Below are 20,692 nucleotides of genomic sequence, written 5' to 3'. Positions count from 1 at the left end.
TTGATGTGGAAGCGGGAAAATGTGCTGTTTGGAATTTTACGTGGAAAGCGTTCCAGCAGAGGCTCGGGTGGTTCGCATTCTCTGACGGCAGCCTCCCAGAGGCTGTCCCTGGAGACGGGAGTTGACTTTTGAAATAGCCCTGGATGACGTTCCCGTTGCTTCCAGGTTTGGGGAATATGAACAAGCCTGCTGTGAGCAGTGGATATACCTAGCGGGATAACAGACCCGTGATGGCCCCTGCTTAGAAACATGGGGAAGGACGTGCCCTTTCTCGGAGCATTTGCACCTTTAGTTTATGTAGCTGCACACTGACAACCACGTGCCCTGATGGACACAAGATGAGGGGTAGAGAAAGGCAGGAATTGATCATTCAGCCTGAACCAATGTGAAATGGAGGAGCACCAGGCACCGTCAGATCCACCGTCTCCCTCGTGTGGAATGGAGGAAGCACCAGACATTGTCAGAGCCACCGTCTCCCTCGTGTGGAATGGAGGAAGCACCAGGCACGGTCAGAGCCACCGTCTCCCTAGTGACAGTGTGGCATTGATTGAAGGTCAGGCCTTGGGCCCAACCCAAGGAGGTGTTCTGGGAGGATACTGTGTAGTCAGCCAGTTGGCTTCCGCCTGTCAGTCTCTCACCTCCCGCCACCTGCTCTCTGTCCATCATCTTTGTCGTCTGTCTATATGCATCATCTGTTACCTACCTGTCACCTGTCGCCTATGATTGTATTCACACAGGAAACATTGGTTGCTTCAAAATAAAGGATGGCACATAAAAGCTGCTGCTAGGTTTGCACCTGTAAACCTGTAGCAAATCTATTATGGGAATCTGGTGGATCTCTGTCTACCAGATGCTGAGGCAGTTCCAGAGTTGAAAATAACTGGACTTTTCACATGAAAACGTAGCAGGTGCTTGTGAGCCTGGTCTGAGGGCCGCGGCATCCAGCACTTTGGCACATCAAGCCATCGTCTTCTGCATTTTGGTGATAGAATCGGCGTAAGTTTCCCCTCTGCCCGCCCCCCAGTCACTGAACAGGTAAATGATCGCCCCGCGTCTGCCCAGGTCTTCAGCGCACTCCCAGCCAGTCGCTTATCTGCAGGTCTCTGCATCAGGCACAGGCATCTGTGTGTGTGGTACACGCAGGAGCACCCTGGCTTCAGTTCGTAAGACGACTGGGTTGGGGCACAGTTCTATGGGACGTTGTCTGGTTTTAAGGATAACAGTGTTTGTGTGTTACAAATAAACCATAAACAGTCATCCACGACATCACGCAAGCTACAGCGTGTGATTTGTGCTCTGGGCACCCAGAGGCGGCATCCAGGCAGGGCAGGGGCTGGGAGAGGGCAAAGCGGGGAAGTAGACTTTGCATTTCCTTTGGAGAAAGGCACTTCCCAGGCAGGTTACAGAGTCAGGAGGACATACAGGGGCGTGAATATGCGAGGAAGGCCCAGGAAGCCAGGGCTGTGGCCTCTGGACACTGCACCAGCTTTAGACTATAAGACTCTGGATGTGGTTTTCATGGGACACGGTTTTGGAGCTGGACAGACTTTTGTCTTAGATCTGTGGTCCTGAGTGAGGAACGTAAGTACCATTTGTGCCTCAAATTCTCATCCGTAAAATAAGTTGTTAAAAGGATTAAACAGTGTTGTCTTTGGGGATGGGCCGGCAAACCCTCCTGTGAAGAGCTGGACAGAACTCTCTTGCCTTGCAGCTCGGGAGGGAGCAGCCCGTGAGCACAGAGCATGTCTCCAGAAGTGGTCTGGAAGCTGGGCTCAGCCTGGAGACTTAGTTTGCAGACCCTGGTTTGGGGGAAGTGCGGGCCATGGAAGTTACTCAGTGGTGCCGCCCTTTCCCACCTCCTAGGTTTTGAGAGATGACAGTAACCTAGGATTTCTTGAAGTCTTGTCTGGAAATTTTCTTTGCTGATTGATTGGGGGCTCGATTTAAATCCAGCCAAATGCCTGCTCTTAAGTAGAGGCTTCTCCTCGTGTGTGGCCCTTCCCCATCCTGAGATTCGCTGGGGAGCCTGTATGGTGAGGAACGTGAGAAGACACGTCCGGTGAGGCCTGCTGGGGTGACTCCGGGGGGGGGGGAGAGGAAGGAGCCACGGCCCGGAGGAACGCGCTGGGTTTCCTCCAGCTGGGGGCCTTGGCAATCGGAGCTTTCCGAATGTGAAGACAGAGTGCAACGTCAGTTTTCTTTAATGCTGGCATCAACTGAAAATGGAGGAGCAGCTCCCCATGCTTAAGTGTTCAATTGAGAAATTAGTGACTTGGGAGCTGAATGTTGGGTGTAGACAGGGCTTTCAGGATGGGACCTGATCATAGAATTGTGCAAGGCAACTGGAAACCAGGATGCCAGAGCAGTGGGGCCGTCGGCCGGGAGAGCCACTGGGCGCATTGCTGGAGGGGCCGGGAGAGCCGCTGGGCGCGTTGCTGGAGCGGCCGTGAGAGCGACCTTGGTCGCGTCGCTGGTGCTGAGGGCGCGTCCCGGGTGCAGCTGTGTTCCATCCGCTCTGGTCCTTTCTTTCCTGTTCGCCGGGGTGTTTCCTCAGTTGCAGGGAGCAGGCTCTGGGGGTGCCTCTAGGTGCTGAGCAGGGGGCAGAGGGGGTGGCGCAGCTTCCTCCTCAGGCAGCCACCTTCAAGGCAGGACTGGGAACCACGGGGAGAACAGCGATCGGCTGCTGCTGCCTTTTCAGGGGATCCCAAGGCCGGGCGTGTGTGGATCCGGGGGCTTTCTGCTCTGCCCTTGTAGGTGGAACTCCCACCTTCTCTGTAGCAGGAGAGCGGAGCTCAGTCAGCCTCTTGCTCTGTAATTCTGCTCTCAAGTGGGCTGAAGTGAAAGGGCTGGGGAGGGGGGTGCCTGCCAGTGAACCAGGTCTCCTGTGATTGATGGGCCTGGACAGAACTTCCAGGCCTCTGGCATCTTGTTTCCTCAAAACCAGATATTTTTCTTTGATGGTGGGACAGGCGCCGCAGTGTGTAGGGAAAGGAGTGAAGCTGACTTCACAGCCAGCGTTCGAGGTGACTCGTCCCTGAGCTCCAGTGCACATGCACATGTGGCTGTTTGGTTCAGATTTTGGACATCTTTGTCAAATGGGTTAACAAGGCATTTCCAGAAGCGGCCGAGCAGTCTCGTAGCGGGCAGCCAATGGCTGCGGGTGTGGAGTGCCTGGCAAGCTTCAACACTTCTGCAGAAACCGTCCCTTTGTCGGCGGTGGCTGGCTGGCTAGTTAGTTAGCATCGAGGACGCTCGTGGATGGGCAGATGCGGAGTCCGTGTCATTTGGTTCCCGGCTCCGTGTTCAGACGTCGGCCTTGTGTTCCATGGCGGAGACGAGAACCCGTGTCGTGAGCTGTGAGTTGGTGGAGGCAGAGGTGGCACCCGAGAGTGCCCGCCCTTCACTAGGAAAAGCGAAGTGTGACTACCTTGTGTGTACATCATGATAACTTGTCACTCATTTGCTGTGTTTTTATTAAAGCTTGAATTTTTAGCTCTTCTAGGAATTATGGTTTGATCACTCTTAGAAAACAATACAGTAGGTCCAAGAAAATGAAGGGCGAGTGAGGATGCTGCGCGCTGGAGTTGTGATCGGGAAGGGCTTCTGCGGCTTGATGAGGTGGCTTTGTCTGTGCTCATGCCGGCTCCAGGAAAGGTGCGGCTGCTGTGTGGCCCCCTTGCCGTCTGTGAGCTGGTGGCTTTAACGTGTGGATTCTCGCCTCACCACAAGCATCCTTCTCTTCTGGATTTCTGCAGGTTTCATGCCTTTCATTTCTTCCCTTGGCCTTCGTCACTCCTTTTTCAAAAACACTGGCGGCTCAAGTCCTTGTGACCGACACGCTTGATTAGGAAACGTCTCCTTAATGAAGAAGATGCTGATTGGTGCTGGTGTTGGCCATCCCAGCCCCGCCAGCTGCAGGATCTGTCGTTGACTGAGTTAACGAGCGCCCTCGCCACTGGGCTTGGCTTCCTGTGCCAGCGGGTGGGGATGAGATGGCAGGGATCTAACTCTGGACTTTATCCAGATAAATCAAGAAGGGGCCAGAAACAGGCGTGTGTTTAGCAAATGAGTTTCAGTGACTTAAACGCTGTGGGCTTTTGTTCGAGAGCAGGGGAGGAACTCTTTTAAAATTCTAACGATGAGGCACACAGAAGATACAGTGGTAACTGTTTTCTTGGGTGCCACCGAATGATAAACTCTGTCCACTGACACCATGCTGAACTTCGTTTTCCTTCTCTTGCAGGTGACATCACACAAAAAGGATATGAAAAGAAGAGGTCAAAGTTAATTGGAGCCTACCTTCCACAGCCTCCGAGTACGTAGCCCCGATGAGTAGCATGAGTCCTCTCATTTCATGTGTTCACTGCGTGCCAGAGAAACACCTGGAGGCAGACGTTCCCTGACTCTGCGTCGGCAGGAGGCGGCGTCTGGCGTTCATGCTCCAGGCATCCGGTTCCTTTGCGTGATTACATAGAAGGCACAGAGGATTTTTCTATAAGTGTGCCTAATTTAACGGGTGTTTTCTCTATAAGCAGAGATCAATATTGTGTTGATTACTTTAAAATGCTATGATTGTAAAAATATGAGCACATTAGTGATTTCAACGTATTTGGTTTAGAGGGCTATTTATTACTATTCTGGTTTAATCCAAGGCATCTGTTGGTGGCACAGGCCAAATCTAGACAGTGCTGTGATATGCCGCCCAGGACTCTGCAATTGTGAGAGCTGGTTGTGTGTTGAGATATGGTTGCAAACATACATGATTCTTCAGAAGGACAGTCGATTTCCCGCCAGCGTTTCTACATGTGCAGATTGGCAGCTTTCCTGCACTTGAGCTGGGTTCCATAAATGTCAGGAAAAAAAGAACCTCATATTAGAGTGGGATTCTAGCACCTCAGTTCCCATCTGGCAAGCTCAGTTCAGCCCGAGAGTGACCTTGAAAGTTAGCTAGTTTTGAGGAATGGCTTAAAGCTAACACAAGCAGTTTCTTTCTGAAACATAAGGCTAGCAACATAAATTTTAAAGGTGGAAACTGAGCTTCCATAGTTCTTATCATTGCAACAAGATTTTAAAAGGTTTAAGGATGCATGTGGCCACACCTGCACAAACCCCAATTCTGTTCTTCCCGAGGCCCCGATGCCCATCCAGGGTCCTGTTGACTCAGCAAGGAAAACTTCCTGGGGCTCAGGCTCCAGGAAACTCAGTGTGGAGCTTCTGCTATTGGTAGTTTTGTTTTGATTTCGTGTTTTCCTTACCTTGATTTTTGAGACAGTGATGTAACAGTGAACGTGTTTGTGTGGACCTTGCTTAGCAGAGGCTTAAGTCAGGGAGAGATGCCGAGGAACCCAAGAGAAGAGAAGCAGAGGGGCTGGGCTGGAACGCTGGGGCGAGAGGCTTCAGGGCGGTGCTGGGCAGATCCTCCGATGGCCTGCGCCCCCTCCCTCATTCTCTTCTCACAGAGCCACATGGCGATAACTGCCCCAGCCCTGTCCCTGTGAGTTCTCCTCTGCAGGTGCCCTCACGTCCTACAGGAAGGTGGGGGGCTGACTGTAGGCCGTGGACGCTGTTGGTTTTAACTTTTGTGCCTTGCCAAACAAAAGTGAAACAGAAGCGGTTCCTCGCTTCCCAGGACGGTTCTCCAGCGCACTGTGCCTCCCGCAGTGACCTTGGCCGGGCGCGGAGGGTGGCCGCGCCCTGTGGTCCCCTTGGTGGTCTGTGTGCTGTCCTGCATGGGGTCGGCAGCTCTGCTCAGCGCTGTAACAAATTTAAAAAAAACTAAAGTTTGAATTAATTAGTTTTTTTTCAACTTGTTACAGCAGCGAATGGAGCTGCCGTGGTTCGGTGTAGACTGCAGCACAGTGAAGGAGCGCCGAGGAGAACATTCCGCTCTGCCCACATCGGGGTGTGCGACGTCCGAGAAGCCGCGGCCCGGGAGCGGGTGGCCAGCACCGCAGGGAACCGGCCTCTGTTTTACTTTCGTTTCGGTGAGCGCTGCTTTGCTGAGAGCCAGCCCCACAGCAGGGTACACGTTAGAAAAGGGGCCACCTGCCAAGTGCCATCCTGTACAGACGTGTAGGGCGTGGCCCGGGGGCCTGAGGTGCCCGTTCTCCAGTGAGCCAGGTCGCTCCGCGGGTCCAGAGCTCGCCAGAGACCGGTTCTGTCCCTGTGAGTCAGGGCCCCGTTCTGCGTTCCCTGTTGAAGTAGAATGTTGCTTTTACAATTCCACTTTCTCAGCGGGGCACCACTTAGCACGTAAGAAGAATGCATGACAGATGATACAACTTTTCTGAAAGCCACCGGTCTTCTACAGACGTTGGTCTTATAGCCAGAGACCCGATTACAGGATGAGCTGATGAGTCTTGGCCTCTGAGATCAGCTAGAGGGTGTGATTTTGAGATTTCCATCTCTGAAGAGCAAAGTAAGGGTTTTTGAAATAGAAAAACCAGTTAATCATAGAGTATATTCTTAGAGGTAAAGATTCTGTTCAAAGGTCTAAATTACTTTGGTGGACGGTATTGTGAATATAGGAATGTCATGAGGCAAAAGGGGAAGTTCAATGCATTTTCCAACAGGATGAAAAAAATCATATGTAGGTTGAAGTTTCAGGTTCATGTTCAGGGTTACACTTCAAAATGTGTTTTAAAATCACAAGGCCGGGTGTGGTGGCTCACGTCTGTGATCCCAGCACTTTGGGAGGCGAGGCAGGGGATTGCTTGAGACCAGCCTGGGCAACAAAGGGAGTCCCGATCTCTACAAAAGAAAAAATTAGGTATGATGGTGCGTGCCTGTGATCCCAGCTATTTGGGAGGCTGAAGCGGGAGGATTGCTTGAATCCAAGAAGTCGAGGCTGCAGTGAGCTGTGATTGTGCCACCATATTCCAGCCTGGGGGACACAGCGAGACCCTGTTAAAAAAATTGGTAAAATCAAGTCATAGAGGTAAACTTTATTATTACAATTGGCCATCGGGGTCTCAGAAGAGGACACCCCGCGTCATCTCCTGGCCTCCACCGCATTCCTCCTCTCCAGGCCCCTGGCTTGATGCCCTCGTGCCCTCAGGAGAAAGTGGCAGAGCTGATGATGACAGCGTTGGGTGTTAGCTACAAGGTCCGTTTCTGAATTCATCTGCCGGAAATGTGAGGAAAACAGGAGGAGGGACCGCCTGGGCCGCCTGATTCAGGCCCAGACACTGGACTCAGGCAGGGGGGGGGGTACTCAGGACACGGGGGCACTCGGGATGGGGGGGCAGTTAGGACAGGGGTGCTGGGGCCCCAGCGAGGCTGCGTTTCCCTGCCAACCTTCATTTGGAGACGCTGCTGGTGTTGTGTGAGCGTGCACCGTGTGCTCCTGTCCTGGGAAGCAGTGAGGAACGCAGATGTTTCCAAAGCTGAGGCTGCTTTGGCTGCTTTCTTGGTTGGCCCCATGGGACGTGACTTCCTTTGTTGCAGGATCGTCTTTTTGTTCCCCTGTGCCTGCTGCACACTTTTGCCTGTAAGGGGTTTGTGTTCTGATTAACTTCTACCCTTTTTTCTTAACATTTACATTCCTGTGTCCAGAAACTAAGTGTTTCTAGGATGTTTGGGATGCAGAATTATGAGTTCCAATGGGGGTTCCGTTCCCTGGGCCAGCCAGGCACATCCCAGCTGCTCAGGAGGGCAGCGTCTCTCAGGGCCTCCGGTCGAGATTCAGAAGCGAGTGTGGTGCTGAGCAGCTGCCTGGATCTAGCTGAGGAAGAGAGTGCCAGGAGCCAGGAAGATACGTGACTTGTATGTGCAGTGAAGGGCAGGTCAGAGAGAGTGCCCGGAAGATCATCTTCAGGGAGAAGACGTGGCTTAGGGAAGCTGCCCACTTGGCACTCACCCTTCTGTGGTTCAAACCCAGCCCTCATCAGTCTCTAAGCCCAGTCAAACTTGCAAACAGAGGAAATGGAATCCACTGCCTGGCACCCTCTTCAGGGATATCTTAATAACATCGTCGACTGGGATAACAAGGCCTCACTGCTTTTTATGATGCAGGCCCTGGAGATTGAGAGTAAAACTTCGGTGTGGCTATAAATAGTGGAGCCTTCCTTGTTCAGATACAACTCCTCTTTCTCAACTTCTTACCTGATTGTCCATGAAATGTTTCTTGGTACTGAGTGATTTACGAAGATCCAGTATTCCTCTCCAAGCCCAGCTTGCTTTTCCTTCAACAGCCGGACAGCTTGATGCCCAGGTGCAAGTTACAAGGACTCTGAGGGGGTCAGTCTGTGCCGCACAGTTTCCACTGTGGGGTCGCGTGAGCAGCCTCCCCAGGGAAGAGGCCTCCTGGATCAGTGCGTGAAGCCCCACACAGTTTCCACCGGAGGCCTTGATGGCTTCCCTGGCCTGCAGGCTCGCGCTGTGCTGTTCAGCTGTTGACTCTGATCACAAACCCGGATTTATCTCAGTTTGCTGCCAGGGCTCCCGATGGCCATGCGGCTGTCCACATGAGGAACTCTGCTCAGGCCGTGCCCTTAGCCATGTCCAGGCAGTGTTTAAAGCTCAGTTTGGATTTCTCCCCTGATCCCTCAGTCTAGACCATCCAGATTCCCATCTCCATGTTGTCCTGTCCCTGAAATACCACAGTCGTAGTTGGGCAGTGGTTACTAAATGCTCAGTCTCCACCCTGAGGCCCCGGCCACCTGCTCACGGAAAGTGGACATTGGGCAGGTATTTGCTGAATGGATTCCGGGGTGCGGCACAGAGGGGCTGAGTCTGCCCATGGGGGCGGGCCAGGGCGGGGCGGTGCTTGCTTCTCCCCAACACAGTCCCCACCGTGGTACGAGGATGGATGTGCAGTGTCCCTGAGGGCAGACGCCACCATGCCCACACGACACTCAGACCCACGTGACGCCCTAAACAGGCACCGCAGAACTTCCACTGCCTCAGGCATCTATCTGGGCCACAGTTTTTATTCTTGATTTGGATAAATTTAAATGGCAGATGGTAACATGTAAGTGCTACCTAATGATCAGAATGACAGTGGGTAAACATATACCTCAGCACCGTCCAGTCCATGGAATTATCTTTTCGGGACTTGGCTCGCATCCCAGTGTTTGATCCTATAATGGGATCACCTGTTCTCATGAGAACAGCTGCTCTGGCCTGAGTGCTGTTGCTTGCAGCGACTGCCTTGCCCTGTCCCCATGGAGAGGGCCTCGTTTGAGGTCCTGTTGCAGATTGTCCCACTGGGCTTTGACAGTCCTGAGAGAGGAGGTGTCCCAGAGTCGGCGTTTGTGAATCTGGCACTTCGGTTACATATGGAATGAGAAACTTTCCTATATTTAAGTACGTAAATGTTGTTTTGTTTTGTCTTGTGTCTTTAGAAGACGTGGCTGGCTGACCCCAGCCTGTTTGCCTGGGACGGCCGTTGGTGGTTCTGATTCTTGGTGTCAGCAGAGCTGTGCTTTCCCAGGGCAGGTGCACAGCGGGTTCTGCTATGAGAGTTACAGTCCGGTGACCCCAGGGTAGCCCTTCCCCCACGGCAAGTACTGGGGCAGGGACCGCCTCCTCACCTGGGCTGAAGGTCCCGGGGGCCTGTCCCTGGCTGGTGGCCTCCACTTAGTGGTGAGGCCATGTGGCAGCTCACAAGGTGAGGATCTTTAAACTTCAATCCCAGAGGAGGGGAAACGTGGGTGTCCAGATTGCACTGCCTGTGACAGCATGAATCCTTCTAGACCGAGTTGCTGCAGTGGGAGGTGGAGCCACCTGTGTTCCAGGTCAGCTGTGTTCCGACGGTACCACGCTCAGCTGCTGGAGACGTGTTCTGTCACACGCAGCTGTCGGTTTGATCCGTGCATTTGTTTCCTGGTCTTTTTAGCAATATTTAGTGAATCGCGTTCCTCCTCCCAGATGTCAGACACTAGGGGAGGGAGTGCAGCTGAGCCCACGCCGTGCGGTGTGTCTCCAGTGGGGAGGGTAGCACCCACTTTGGAGCTGCGCATGTGGGTTTTGTGAAAAATCCGAGGTGTAAGCAAAGTGCGGAAACGTGTAAACCCCGGCCCTGATTGAGATTGGCATCTCATCCAGCGAGTGTGGACCGGCGCTCAGGCTGGCGGATGAATCTTATCCAGCGAGTGTGGACCGGGGCTCAGGCTGGCGGATGAGATACAGATGTCAGACTCTCCTGACCCCGGATCACTGGCAGTTTCCAATGCTTGAGTCCCTAACCGAGTTAAACTAGTATAACAGGAAAAGGGTTGTTAAGGAAATGTATAGTGATTTGCGGCAAAGATTTGGGTTCATGAAAGATGGATAGAAAGGAGGACAGCGTGGGGCTGGGTGCAGTGGCTCTTGCCTGTAATTCCAGCACTTTGGGAGGCTGAGGCGGGCAGACCACGAGGTCAGGAGTTTAAGCTCAGCCTGGCCAACATGGTAAAACCCCATCTCTACTAAAAAACACAAAAATTAGCCCGGCATGGTGATGGGTGCCTGTAATCCCAGCTCCTCGGGAGGCTGAGGGAGGAGAATCTCTTGAACCTGGGAGGCGGAGGTTGCAGTGAGCTGAGATTGCGCCATTGCCCTCCAGCCTGGCGACAGAGCAAGACTCCATCTAAAAAAACAAGAACAAAGGACAGTGTGAGAATTCACAGGGTTGGGGCGGGCAGGTGTCAGGTGCTTAGGATGGAATTTCAGTCTTTCCATTGTATGGTGTTCCCATCTGAGTAAATACAAAGAAAATTACTAAATTTCTTACCTGTGTGTTTACAACAGTTGTCTTGTTTGCTTTCTGGCAAAGTCCTTGATTGCACTTATTTTAAAAAACAAGTTCTGTGATATGAACAAGAGCATGTAATGGAGGCCTGGAGAGAATTCAGAAACTGCTTTGGGACAGACCTGAAATACAGAAAAGTCCCCTGCAGTTCCACGAAGGGCCCAGGGCAGGCTTCTCGTGCAGGACGCTCCTGTGGAGGCCGGCGTGCTTGCCCTTGGGTGCCCGGGAAAGAGGCCAGGAGAAGCCTGTTGGCCCTCCTCCTCCCCCCTCTTCCCTCTCTCCCTCTCTCTCCCTCTCTCTCCCTCTCTCTCCCTCTCTCTCCCCCTCTCTCCCTTTCTCCCTCTCTTCCTCTCTCCCTTTCTCCCTCTCTGCCTCTCTGGCTTCTCTGTCTCTCTTGTAATCTCTTGCCCCTTTCCCTAACTCTCTTTCTCTCTCTCTGCTCTCTCCATCCTCCTCTCCCTCCCAGCCTCCTCTGTTTCTCCCCCATCTCTCTCTACCCATCTTTCGCTTTCCACCTCTCTCTTCTCTCTCCCAATCTCTCTTCTCTCTTTCTCTCTCCCCCTTCCTCTCCCTCCTCACCCTCATTCGTGCTCCCTGGCACCCATCCTAGGCTGCTGCTAAGGCAATGCCAAGGCTGCTGTCCTGTCACAGTGTCCCCACTTCCAGCATCTACACATGAGAAGATGTTTAACATCATTAGTCATTAGGGAAATGCAAATCAAAACCACAATGAGATATCATTTTGCACTCGTTAGGATGCTGTTATCAAACAAATGGAAAATAGCCAGTGTTGGAGATGTGAAGGAACGGGAACCCTCACGTATTGCTCATGGGAATGTATAATGCAGTGACCCATGGAATGTATAATGTATAATGTGGAAAAGTTTGGCAGTTCCTCAAAAAGTCAACATGAAACTACCATATGACCCAGTAATTCCACTCCTAAGTAGATGTCCAAATCTCCTGACAGCAGGGTTGCAAACAGGTATTTGAACTCAGGAATGGAAAACCAAACATCATATGTTCTCACTGATATGTGGGAGCTAAGTTGTGAGGATGCAACGGCATAAGAATGATACAATGGACATTGGGGACTTGCGGGGAAGAGTGGGAGGAGGGCGAGGGATAAAANCTCTCTCCCTCTCTTCCTCTCTCCCTCTCTCCCTCTCTCCCTCTCTCCCTCTCTCTCCCGGAGCTGAGGTCAGCCATAGAGACGGATGCGTCTGCAGCTCCAGCACTCCCGGACATGGGATGAGTGAGAATAAGATGGGAATTCAGATGTGTCTGCAGCTCCAGCACTCCCGGACATGGGATGAGTGAGAATAAGACGGGAATTTGGATATATCTACACCCCCAGCATGCTGGGACAGGGGATTAGTTGAGAATAAGATGGGAATTTGGAGCAAGGCCTTCTCATCTTAAATCCTACATACTTTTAAAATTTAAGTTTTTCTCCACACATTCGTGATGATTTCTTTTAAAAATATGTTGAAAATCAAGATTTTCAGTGTATTTATCTGAATTTAGAAGTCGGTGGAAATTGAGAAGTTTAGAAATGCAGTAGACGTTTTTCTAGTGCATTTAACATCCTGAGTAACTGCATCGTGCCCACGTTGCCGGGCCCCCAGCCTGTGGAGGCCGCTGTGGTGTTGGCGGCCGCCCCCTTCCCAGGGACCACGCCGGCCTCTCTCCCCTGACCGCGCCTTCTGTCAAGAGGCTTCCAGTCTTCGTGACACGCCTGAGAGCTGGTTTTCAACCACAGTTCCCCAAACCGAAGGTGACTATGAACGTGAGCTCTCGGCAGCGCAGAGCACCATGCTGTGGTCGTGCATCTTCGTGATCATTTGTGTTCGTGCTACCAAGAGGCGTCTGTTCCAGCAGCCGTGCTTGGTTTCCCTGTGATGGGGGCAGTGGGGACGCCCCCTCTGCTGCCCCTGGGTCCTGTGCGGTCACAGGCTGGAATCCAGTTGAGCGACGCCTATTCAGTTGTGGCTTTCTTCTTCCCAGAACACACCAGTAAGCCACCTGCAGCCTCGTTTGGGATGACGTCAGAGGAAAATGAATGAAGGAAACGTGCTTGTTCATACTTGTTTCTTTTGCTGTCTTATTGCAACCTGTAGAAGCTAGTCTTCCGTTTTATTCATTTGTTTTCAAACTTTTGTTGCAAACTGTGCATTTCCACCTATGAGAGAGGAGATATTCACAAGGTTAGTGTGCAAAAGTAGCTTTCTGAGATCAGACACATAAGGCATGTGAGAAGCCGAGCAGCAGCCTAGAACTCCGTACACCGTCATCCGTGGGCACCAAGAGGAGATTAGGGTTGGAGGTGATCCCAAGAAGCGTGTTTGCATGGACTGGATAGGTGCGGTATTGAGATTGAAGGTGAAGCATTAAAAACGTCCGGCCACTGGTTACACTTGGCAACTTGGAAGTGTGCATTTATCTCTGTTTCTCCAAACTGTGCTTAGATGTCAGTGACTGTAAGTCCACAGCACAAGAGAAGTCAAGTAGAGGAATTTGTGGTTCATCATTTAGCAAAATGGAGAAAGCCAAGATGCAGACAAGGGGGACAGCCATGGGTGCTGTACATGTGGAACCCAGAGAACGGTGTCCAGGAAGCAGGCGGCCACCTCTCCCCCCCCTTCCCCCGCCCGCCATGTGTGTTATCTGGAGAAATTAAACCGGGGAGGCTCCAGATTTGGGGGTGGTACTGAAAACAGGCCCCAGGTCAGAGCACACGTGGAGGAAACAGCCCAGCCCAGAGGGATGAACGTGCCTGTGTTTGGTTATGAAACAGGAGAGGAGAGGACTCTTCAGGCAAATGAAACAGCCCCGATGAAGCCCTCCTGGGGGAGAGATTTGGTCGTGTGCCCCCATGAGAAGAAAAACCTGGCATGCAGCAAAAAAATTATCGAGGGAGGAAAGAAAGGAATGGGTATTACAACCTGGCTTGAAGATCCTCCAGTGGGAATGAAAAAAAGATTATCAAAGAAGAGAAAGGAATGGATATTACATGAAGATTGTAGTGTCAGAATGACGTTTAACTTCTCGCCAATAATAGAAATGAAAGGCAATGAAAAGAATTAACTTTCACCTTGAAGCCCATATCTAGGAGAAAGACCCAGTCTCACTGGGGTAGAGAGAAAAGCGCTTTCGGACACGTGGGGCCCCCAAGTGTTCCTTCTCATCCGCCCTTTCTGAAGCAATTGAAGTGCTCCTTTAGGATGGGAGAGGAGGGGCGTCGAGGGGCGTCGAGGGGCTGAGAACGAGTGACCAACATAGTGAGCAGCACGGCCAGCGGGAAGAAAGGCACGGCCCAGTGACGGTAGCACGTTGGGGATCAGGGTGGGGCTCCAAGAGAATTGCCAGGAAAATCAGATTCTCACCAGGTTGTCAGTGTTTGATCGTGGGCAAGAAAGTGTGGGAGAGAGTTTTTCAGTTCTGCGGAAGAACTGTGAAAGGGTTGGCAATAGGTACATCGAAAGCCAGGATAATGGAAAATAGATAAAAAGTATTAACTCCAGGATCATTGAAAAGCATAAGATAGGACGGTATTTATAGCACACTGCAGACCCAGACGTGATGACCGACCACAGTGGTGTAAGGGGTGGTGTCTAAAGGACAATTCAGGAAGTTGTGTGGTAAGTCCGTGTTTATGAACGTAAGTGCCAGGTAACTACTATTTTTCATGTGAGACTTGATAACACTCTGATTTCCTAAATCCTAAAATGCTTCTATTTGATAAAAAGGTAATTGAAGATCATTTTTAAAGGATCATTTGTAGATGATGATTGCAAGAGATTGGTAGCAGCATTTGGATGCTGCTGAAAGAAGAGCACAGGAGACTTAACCAAATGACAGGGTGGGGGAGCGGTGACGGGGTGTGGAGCTGTGCTTCATTTAGTTCTGAACTCGCCAGCCTGATACGTAGGGTCTGCACACACACCATGAAAAGCTGGCGTGCAGAGACCACCGGAGTGAGAGGAACACGAAGCCCACAGATTCAGACTCGACAGCTGTCATAAGAGCCCATAGTGGAAAACCAGGGACTAAATATTTCTTTTGTTAACTTAAAGCTTTATTTCTAGTTTATTTTCAATCAAATATTACTGATCCATTTCTGAAGAAGCATCTGTTAGTGATTGGTGCTCATTCTCAGAGCAGTTCTTCACAGGACTGTGACGATGACGTCCTCCCCGTGGACTCAGAGCAGTTCTTCACGGAATGTGAGGATGATGTCCTTCCCGTGGTATCAGAGCCGTTCACGGAACTGTGGGGATGCCGTTTTTCGCGTGGTATCAGAGCAGTTCTTCGTGGAACCGTGATGATGATGTCCTTCCTTTGGGGGCTTAGTTTCGTCTAGTAGTGTTCCTTGCCACCCTGTTATTACCCAAGTATAACCAATACCGTGACAGGTGGATTCACATCAGTGTTTTGACCAATACTATTAAATCGTTTTTATCCGACCACATTAATGTTTTTTGGTAATTCATCAAATAATTGTAATTCATAGTCGAATATAATCTGTTAAACCACTTGGCATCAGATGGAGTGAGTTTCCAGAGAGTAATCTGGAATGAGCAAAGCTGGACGTTCGTGGTATGTCCTGGTTACCTGAATTGTACTGTTAAATTATCCTGTAAGATTTATTTTAAAAATTGCTTCAATAATTAAGTTTTAAATTTTCTTAAGAACTAATACAGCCCATTCTGTATATTTACAACATGAAAGGTCGTAACTTGAGTCTGTGTCTTGGGCCCTGTTTCTCTAACTCCCAGGAATTCAGTTGCTACCTGTGGCTGAGTTTGTGTCTCTGCCTGCCTGTCAGTGGACCCTTGTGCTGTGAGAGGGGCCGTGGTGGCGTCCAGGCAGGAGGGGTCTCCCCGGCTGTGGGAGAGCTTCCCCCGCAGTCCTGGCCCTCCTGCCTGTGGGCTCTGAGGTGCCGCCATGCCCAGTCCCGTGGGTAGCTCTGGCTTTGCTGCGGGGATGGAGGGAATGATTTGCTGGAGTCTGCTGAGCACAGCCATGCCTCACTCTTCTCTATTCCCTCTTTCCTCTTCCCTGAAATCCAGGGGTGGACCAAGCTTTGCCACAAGAACGCCGGGCTCCTGTCACTCCTTCCTCTGCCTCTCGCTACCACCGCCGAAGGTCTTCAGGGTCACGAGATGAGCGCTATCGGTCAGGTAAGCGCGGGGTGGGGTGTGACAATACGTCCATCTGTGCCCAGCCACTGGGCGAGGCAGAAGCACGGTGGGTGTGGGCCTCCAGCTTTCTGTGCAGACACACCCTGCTGGGAGACCCCAGTGTCTGGTACATAGCTGTTCACGTGGTTTACAAGCCCACGTTGTCTACTATTCAGAATTTCACACTAATTGAAAAGATTATAATCTCGTGCCAAATTTTTCTCATTTTTAGGCATCACTGTTAAATAACTTTTTAATTGTGGTTGCTAGCAAGTTTTTTCTTCTCCTTACCCTCAGTGATTTGTTTTCCAGGTCTATTTTTCTAACCAGAAATGAAAACCACACATTGTCATGTGTTTCCTGTTTGTTTTTCCTCCGTGTTTTATGATGTCATCTGCACAGGGCTGTCTGGAGACTGAGTTGCCACTGCCACTTGGGCTTAGCCAGCTGAAATTTCATTAATTTAGTAACAGAAAACTCAGGCTGTTGGGCATGGTGGTGGGCACCTGTAGTTCCAGCTACTCAGCAGGCTGAGGCAGGAGAAGTGCTTGAACCTGGGAGGTGGAGGTTGCAGTGAGCCGAGATCACACTACTGTACCCCAATCTGGGAGACAGGGCAAAACTCCATCACAGAAACAAAAACTCTGGCTGTGATTGATGTCTGAATTACTCTGAAAGAGTTTTTTCCAACATGTAGGTTATTACCTGTGAATTCTTGTGTAGTTCCCAGGGCCACGGTGAGGGCAGCGGTGGGTCGCTGGTGATGGACCCAACGCGTGAATCCCTTTGTTTATCAAATGCCCTTCACCGGCGTTCTGACGTCGTTCTCACATGGAGCTTCCATGATAAGCAGGTGAAGTTGTGGCTGTTGTCTCCTGTGTCAGAAGAAAAAACGGAGTCTAAGGGATGACGGAACTCACCCGGTGGTGGAGGAAAGGCTGTGAGTCTCAGCTGTGCTGTAACGAATCTCTCCGTCCACACAGGCTCATGTGATGAGCCACTTCTGCATCCTCCTCAGTCGCCGTCTGGCCTCCTGGCTCTGCTCTTCTTTCTGGAGAGATTTTATGGCCTCGGGGAGTGTCACCCGTGCAAACGAGAAGGACACACCTGAGAGCCTGAATGAAAAGCCGGTGCCGCCTCCACGGTGCCCATGCTGCCTTCTCTAAGGAGGCTTTGACCCCAGGAAAACGGGGGGGGGGCGGGTGGAACGAAGGAGGTTTTGCTCCCAAATCCAACCTCCGTTATTTCACAGTGGTCTTAAGCCCTGACACATATTGAGACCTTCTCTTACTCACGTGGGTGTCTCGGAGGCCCCTGTCAAGTTCGGGAGTGTGGAGGTGCCCACGTGCTGTCAGCCTGCGGTGAACGCTTCCCTCACCGTGTGTCAGTGCTGCTGTGCGGGCGCCCTGTCTGTGAACACACAACACACCCAGACGTGCTCGCAGGCGTGAGTTCACATCGCTTCAGTTCTCACGGAAGCCATTGGGGGTCTGTCTTCCATTTTATAGATGAGGAAACAAATTCAGGGAGGCTGCCCGATGGCTGACGATCACACGGGGCCGCTCCTCGCAGGAGGATGCAAGCCCAGCTTTGGCCTAACATCTTACCACACAGGAGAGGAAGATCCACATCAGTCACCATTGCATCTGTTTCCTACGTTCTCTCTCCACGATGCTGCAGCGGGGTTGATAAACCCTGTGTTTACCTTCGGATCGTGCCATCTTCACAATCCCAGCTACTCCACGAGATAAGTGTGGCGGGTTGTGGTTGTCTCACACTCTCCTCTCTCGATAAAAGCCTGAGAGAGGTGGGTGTAGCAGGAGATGGTGATCTCTTGGCTTCGGGCGTGTTTTCTGTTCACCTGTGCACCTTACCTCACCCCTTCAAAGGCAGGAAGGCGTCGGTGAGAGAGGCACACGGCAGAGGGGGTGGCTGAGAGTGGGACGGTGGGTGGAGTAGACCAACGCTTCAGCTCAGAGACTGCAGGCTCTGCTCTGGAGGGGAAGCCAGACCCAACGTGAGAAGTATGGTTCATTTCTGCTGTTTCTGTAAAATTGTGAAATACGGCACCTTTTCATACACAATCCCTCCCATTCCCCATCCTGACTCATGTCTCCACTGCCGTTATAACCACACGACATTCTGTCCATCTGTCTGCATATCTGTGTATTCGTTATTTATCTACCTGTCAGTCATCCATTTATCAACCTCTCTGTCTACGCATTCACCAATCATCTACTTACCTATCAATCACCCATTTATGTCCACCATCCATCCATCATCCATCCATCATCAGACATCTCATCCATTTACCCAATTACTCAGCCATTCTTCCACCATCCACCTCCCTACCTCTCACCTTCTCCCATAAGAATACGAGGTCCACACAGGCCAGGATCTCTGTTTTTGTTCATTTGTGTAGGCCAAGCACCTGAAATATTGCCTGGCTTCTGTATATTGAAGGAAGATGAGGGAGCATGACACGTTTGGGGAAGGGCAAGAAGTCAGGTAGGAGGGGCCGGTTATAGCATCTTGAGCATCATGCTTGGGAATTTGGACTTCGTCCTGAAGATGATGGGGGAATCACTTGAAGATTTTAGGCAAAGGGCCAGTCAGGGCTTGAAGATCACGTTAGCAGCAGCATGGAGTCTGGGCTTGAAAGTGGGGGAGTCCGAACATTCCTGAATGCCTGAAACTGATGTGTACTTAAGAGATACCTGTCAGGGCTGGGCGCTGTGGCTCATGCCTGTAATTCCAGCACTTTTGGAGACCGAGGCAGGTTGATCACCTGAGGTCAGGAGTTTGAGACCAGTCTGGCCAATATGGCAAAACCTCATGTCTACGGAAAGTAGAAAATTAGCCGGGCGTGTGGTGGCTCATGCCTGTAATTCCAGCTACTCCAGAGGCTGAGGCATGAGAATCTCTTTGAACCCAGGAGGCAGAGGTTGCAGTGACTCGAGATCACACCACTGCACTCTAGCCTGGGCGACAGAGTGTGAGACTGTGTCTCCAAAAAAACAAAAACAAAAAAAAAATTCAGTATCGGTAAGATTTGAGAAATGGTCACAAGATAATAGCAGTAAAGACCTGAATGTTGGGTTAACAAGGAGGAACATGAGAGGAAATCAGGGTGACCTTGATGTCCGTATCATACTGAATGGGCAAAAACTGGAAGCATTCCCTTTGAAAACTGGCGCAAGACAAGGATGCCCTCTCTCACCACTCCTTTTCAAGGTAGTATTGGAAATTCTGGCCATGGTAGTCAGGCAAGAGAAAGAAAGGGTATTCAGATAGGAAGAGAGGAAGTCAAACTGTTTCTGTTTAGAGATGACATGATTTTATATTTAGAAAACCCCATCGTCTCAGCCTAAAATCTCCTTAAGGTGATAAGCAACTTCAGCAAAGTCTCAGGATACAAAAATCAATGTGCAAAAATCACAAGCATTCCTATACACCAACAACAGAGAGCCAAAACATGAGTGAACTCCCATTCAGAATTGCTTCAAAGAATAAAATACCTAGGAATCCAACTTACAAGAGATGTGAAGGACTTCTTTAAGGAGAACTACAAAACACTGCTCAAGGACATGAGAGGACGTAAACAAATGGAAAAACATGCCGTGCTCATGGATAGGAAGAATCAATATGAAAATGGCCACACTGCCCAAGGTTATTTATAGATTCAATGCTATCCCCATCGAGCTACCGTTGATTTTCTTCACAGAATTGGGAAAAACTACTTTAAATTTCATATGGAACCAAAAAAAAAGCCCGCATAGCCAAGACAATCCTAAGCAAAAAGAACAAAGCTGGAGGCCTCATGCTACCTGACTTCAAAGTATACTGACAAGGCTACAGTAACCAAAACAGCATGATACTGAAATGCAAAATGCTTTCGTACTGGTACCAAAACAGATATTTAGACCAATGAAAGAGAAGAGACGCCTCAGAAATAACACCACACATCTATAACTATCTGATCTTTGACAAAGCTGACAAAAGCAATGGGGAAAGGATTCCCTATTTAATAAATGCTGTTGGGAAAACAGGCTAGCCATATGCAGAAACTGAAACTTGACACCTTCTGTACACCTTAAACAAAAATAAACTCAAGTTGGATTAAAGACTTAAACATAAGACCTAAAACCATAAAAACCCTCGAAGAAAACCTAGGCAATACCATTCAGGACAAAGGCATGGCCAAAGACTTCATGACTAAAACACCAAAAGCAACGACAACAAAAGCCAAAATTTACAAATGGGATCTAAACTAAAGCGCTTCTGCACGGCAAAGGAAACTACCATCAGAGTTAATAGGCAACCTACAAAATGGGAAAAAGTTTTTGCAATCCATCCGTCTGACAAAGGGCTAATATCCAGAATCTACAAAGAACTTAAACACATTTACAAGAAGAAAACCCCATCAAGAAGTTGATGAAGGATATGAACAGCCACTTCTCAAAAAACATGCGGCCAATAAACATATGTTGTTAGAGAAATGCAAATTAAAACCCCAATGAGATACCGTCTCATGCCAGTTAGAGTGGTGATCACTAAAAAGTCAGGAAACAACAGATGCTGGAGAGGATGTGGAGAAACGCCATTGGTGGGACTGCAAACTAGTTCAACCATTGTGGAAGACAGTGTGGCAATTCCTCAAGGATCTAGAACCAGAAATACCATTTGACCCAGCAATCCCATTACTGGGTATATACCCAGAGGATTATAAATCATGCTACTATAAAGACATGTATATTTATATACATGTATATTTATG

The 20,692-nt window shown here is 50.2% G+C and overlaps 1 protein-coding gene across 2 annotated transcripts in view; it reads left to right on the top strand.

Moving 5' to 3' along the window:
• Nucleotides 1-20,692, top strand: part of DIP2C (disco interacting protein 2 homolog C) — a 368,414-nt gene that overhangs the window by 188,465 nt on the left and 159,257 nt on the right. The window contains exons 2-4 of one of the 2 annotated variants that reach the window (XM_025396903.1): nucleotides 4,244-4,315; nucleotides 5,817-5,984; nucleotides 15,805-15,915. In XM_025396903.1, the coding sequence (XP_025252688.1) occupies nucleotides 4,244-4,315; nucleotides 5,817-5,984; nucleotides 15,805-15,915 (351 nt within the window). The remainder of the gene's footprint in view (nucleotides 1-4,243; nucleotides 4,316-5,816; nucleotides 5,985-15,804; nucleotides 15,916-20,692) is intronic. The other variant, XM_025396905.1, reaches the window with a different exon arrangement.

Source organism: Theropithecus gelada, chromosome 9, assembly GCF_003255815.1.
Source record: "Theropithecus gelada isolate Dixy chromosome 9, Tgel_1.0, whole genome shotgun sequence".
Lineage (NCBI taxonomy): Eukaryota > Metazoa > Chordata > Mammalia > Primates > Cercopithecidae > Theropithecus > Theropithecus gelada.
This window is presented reverse-complemented; position numbering and strand designations above follow the sequence as displayed.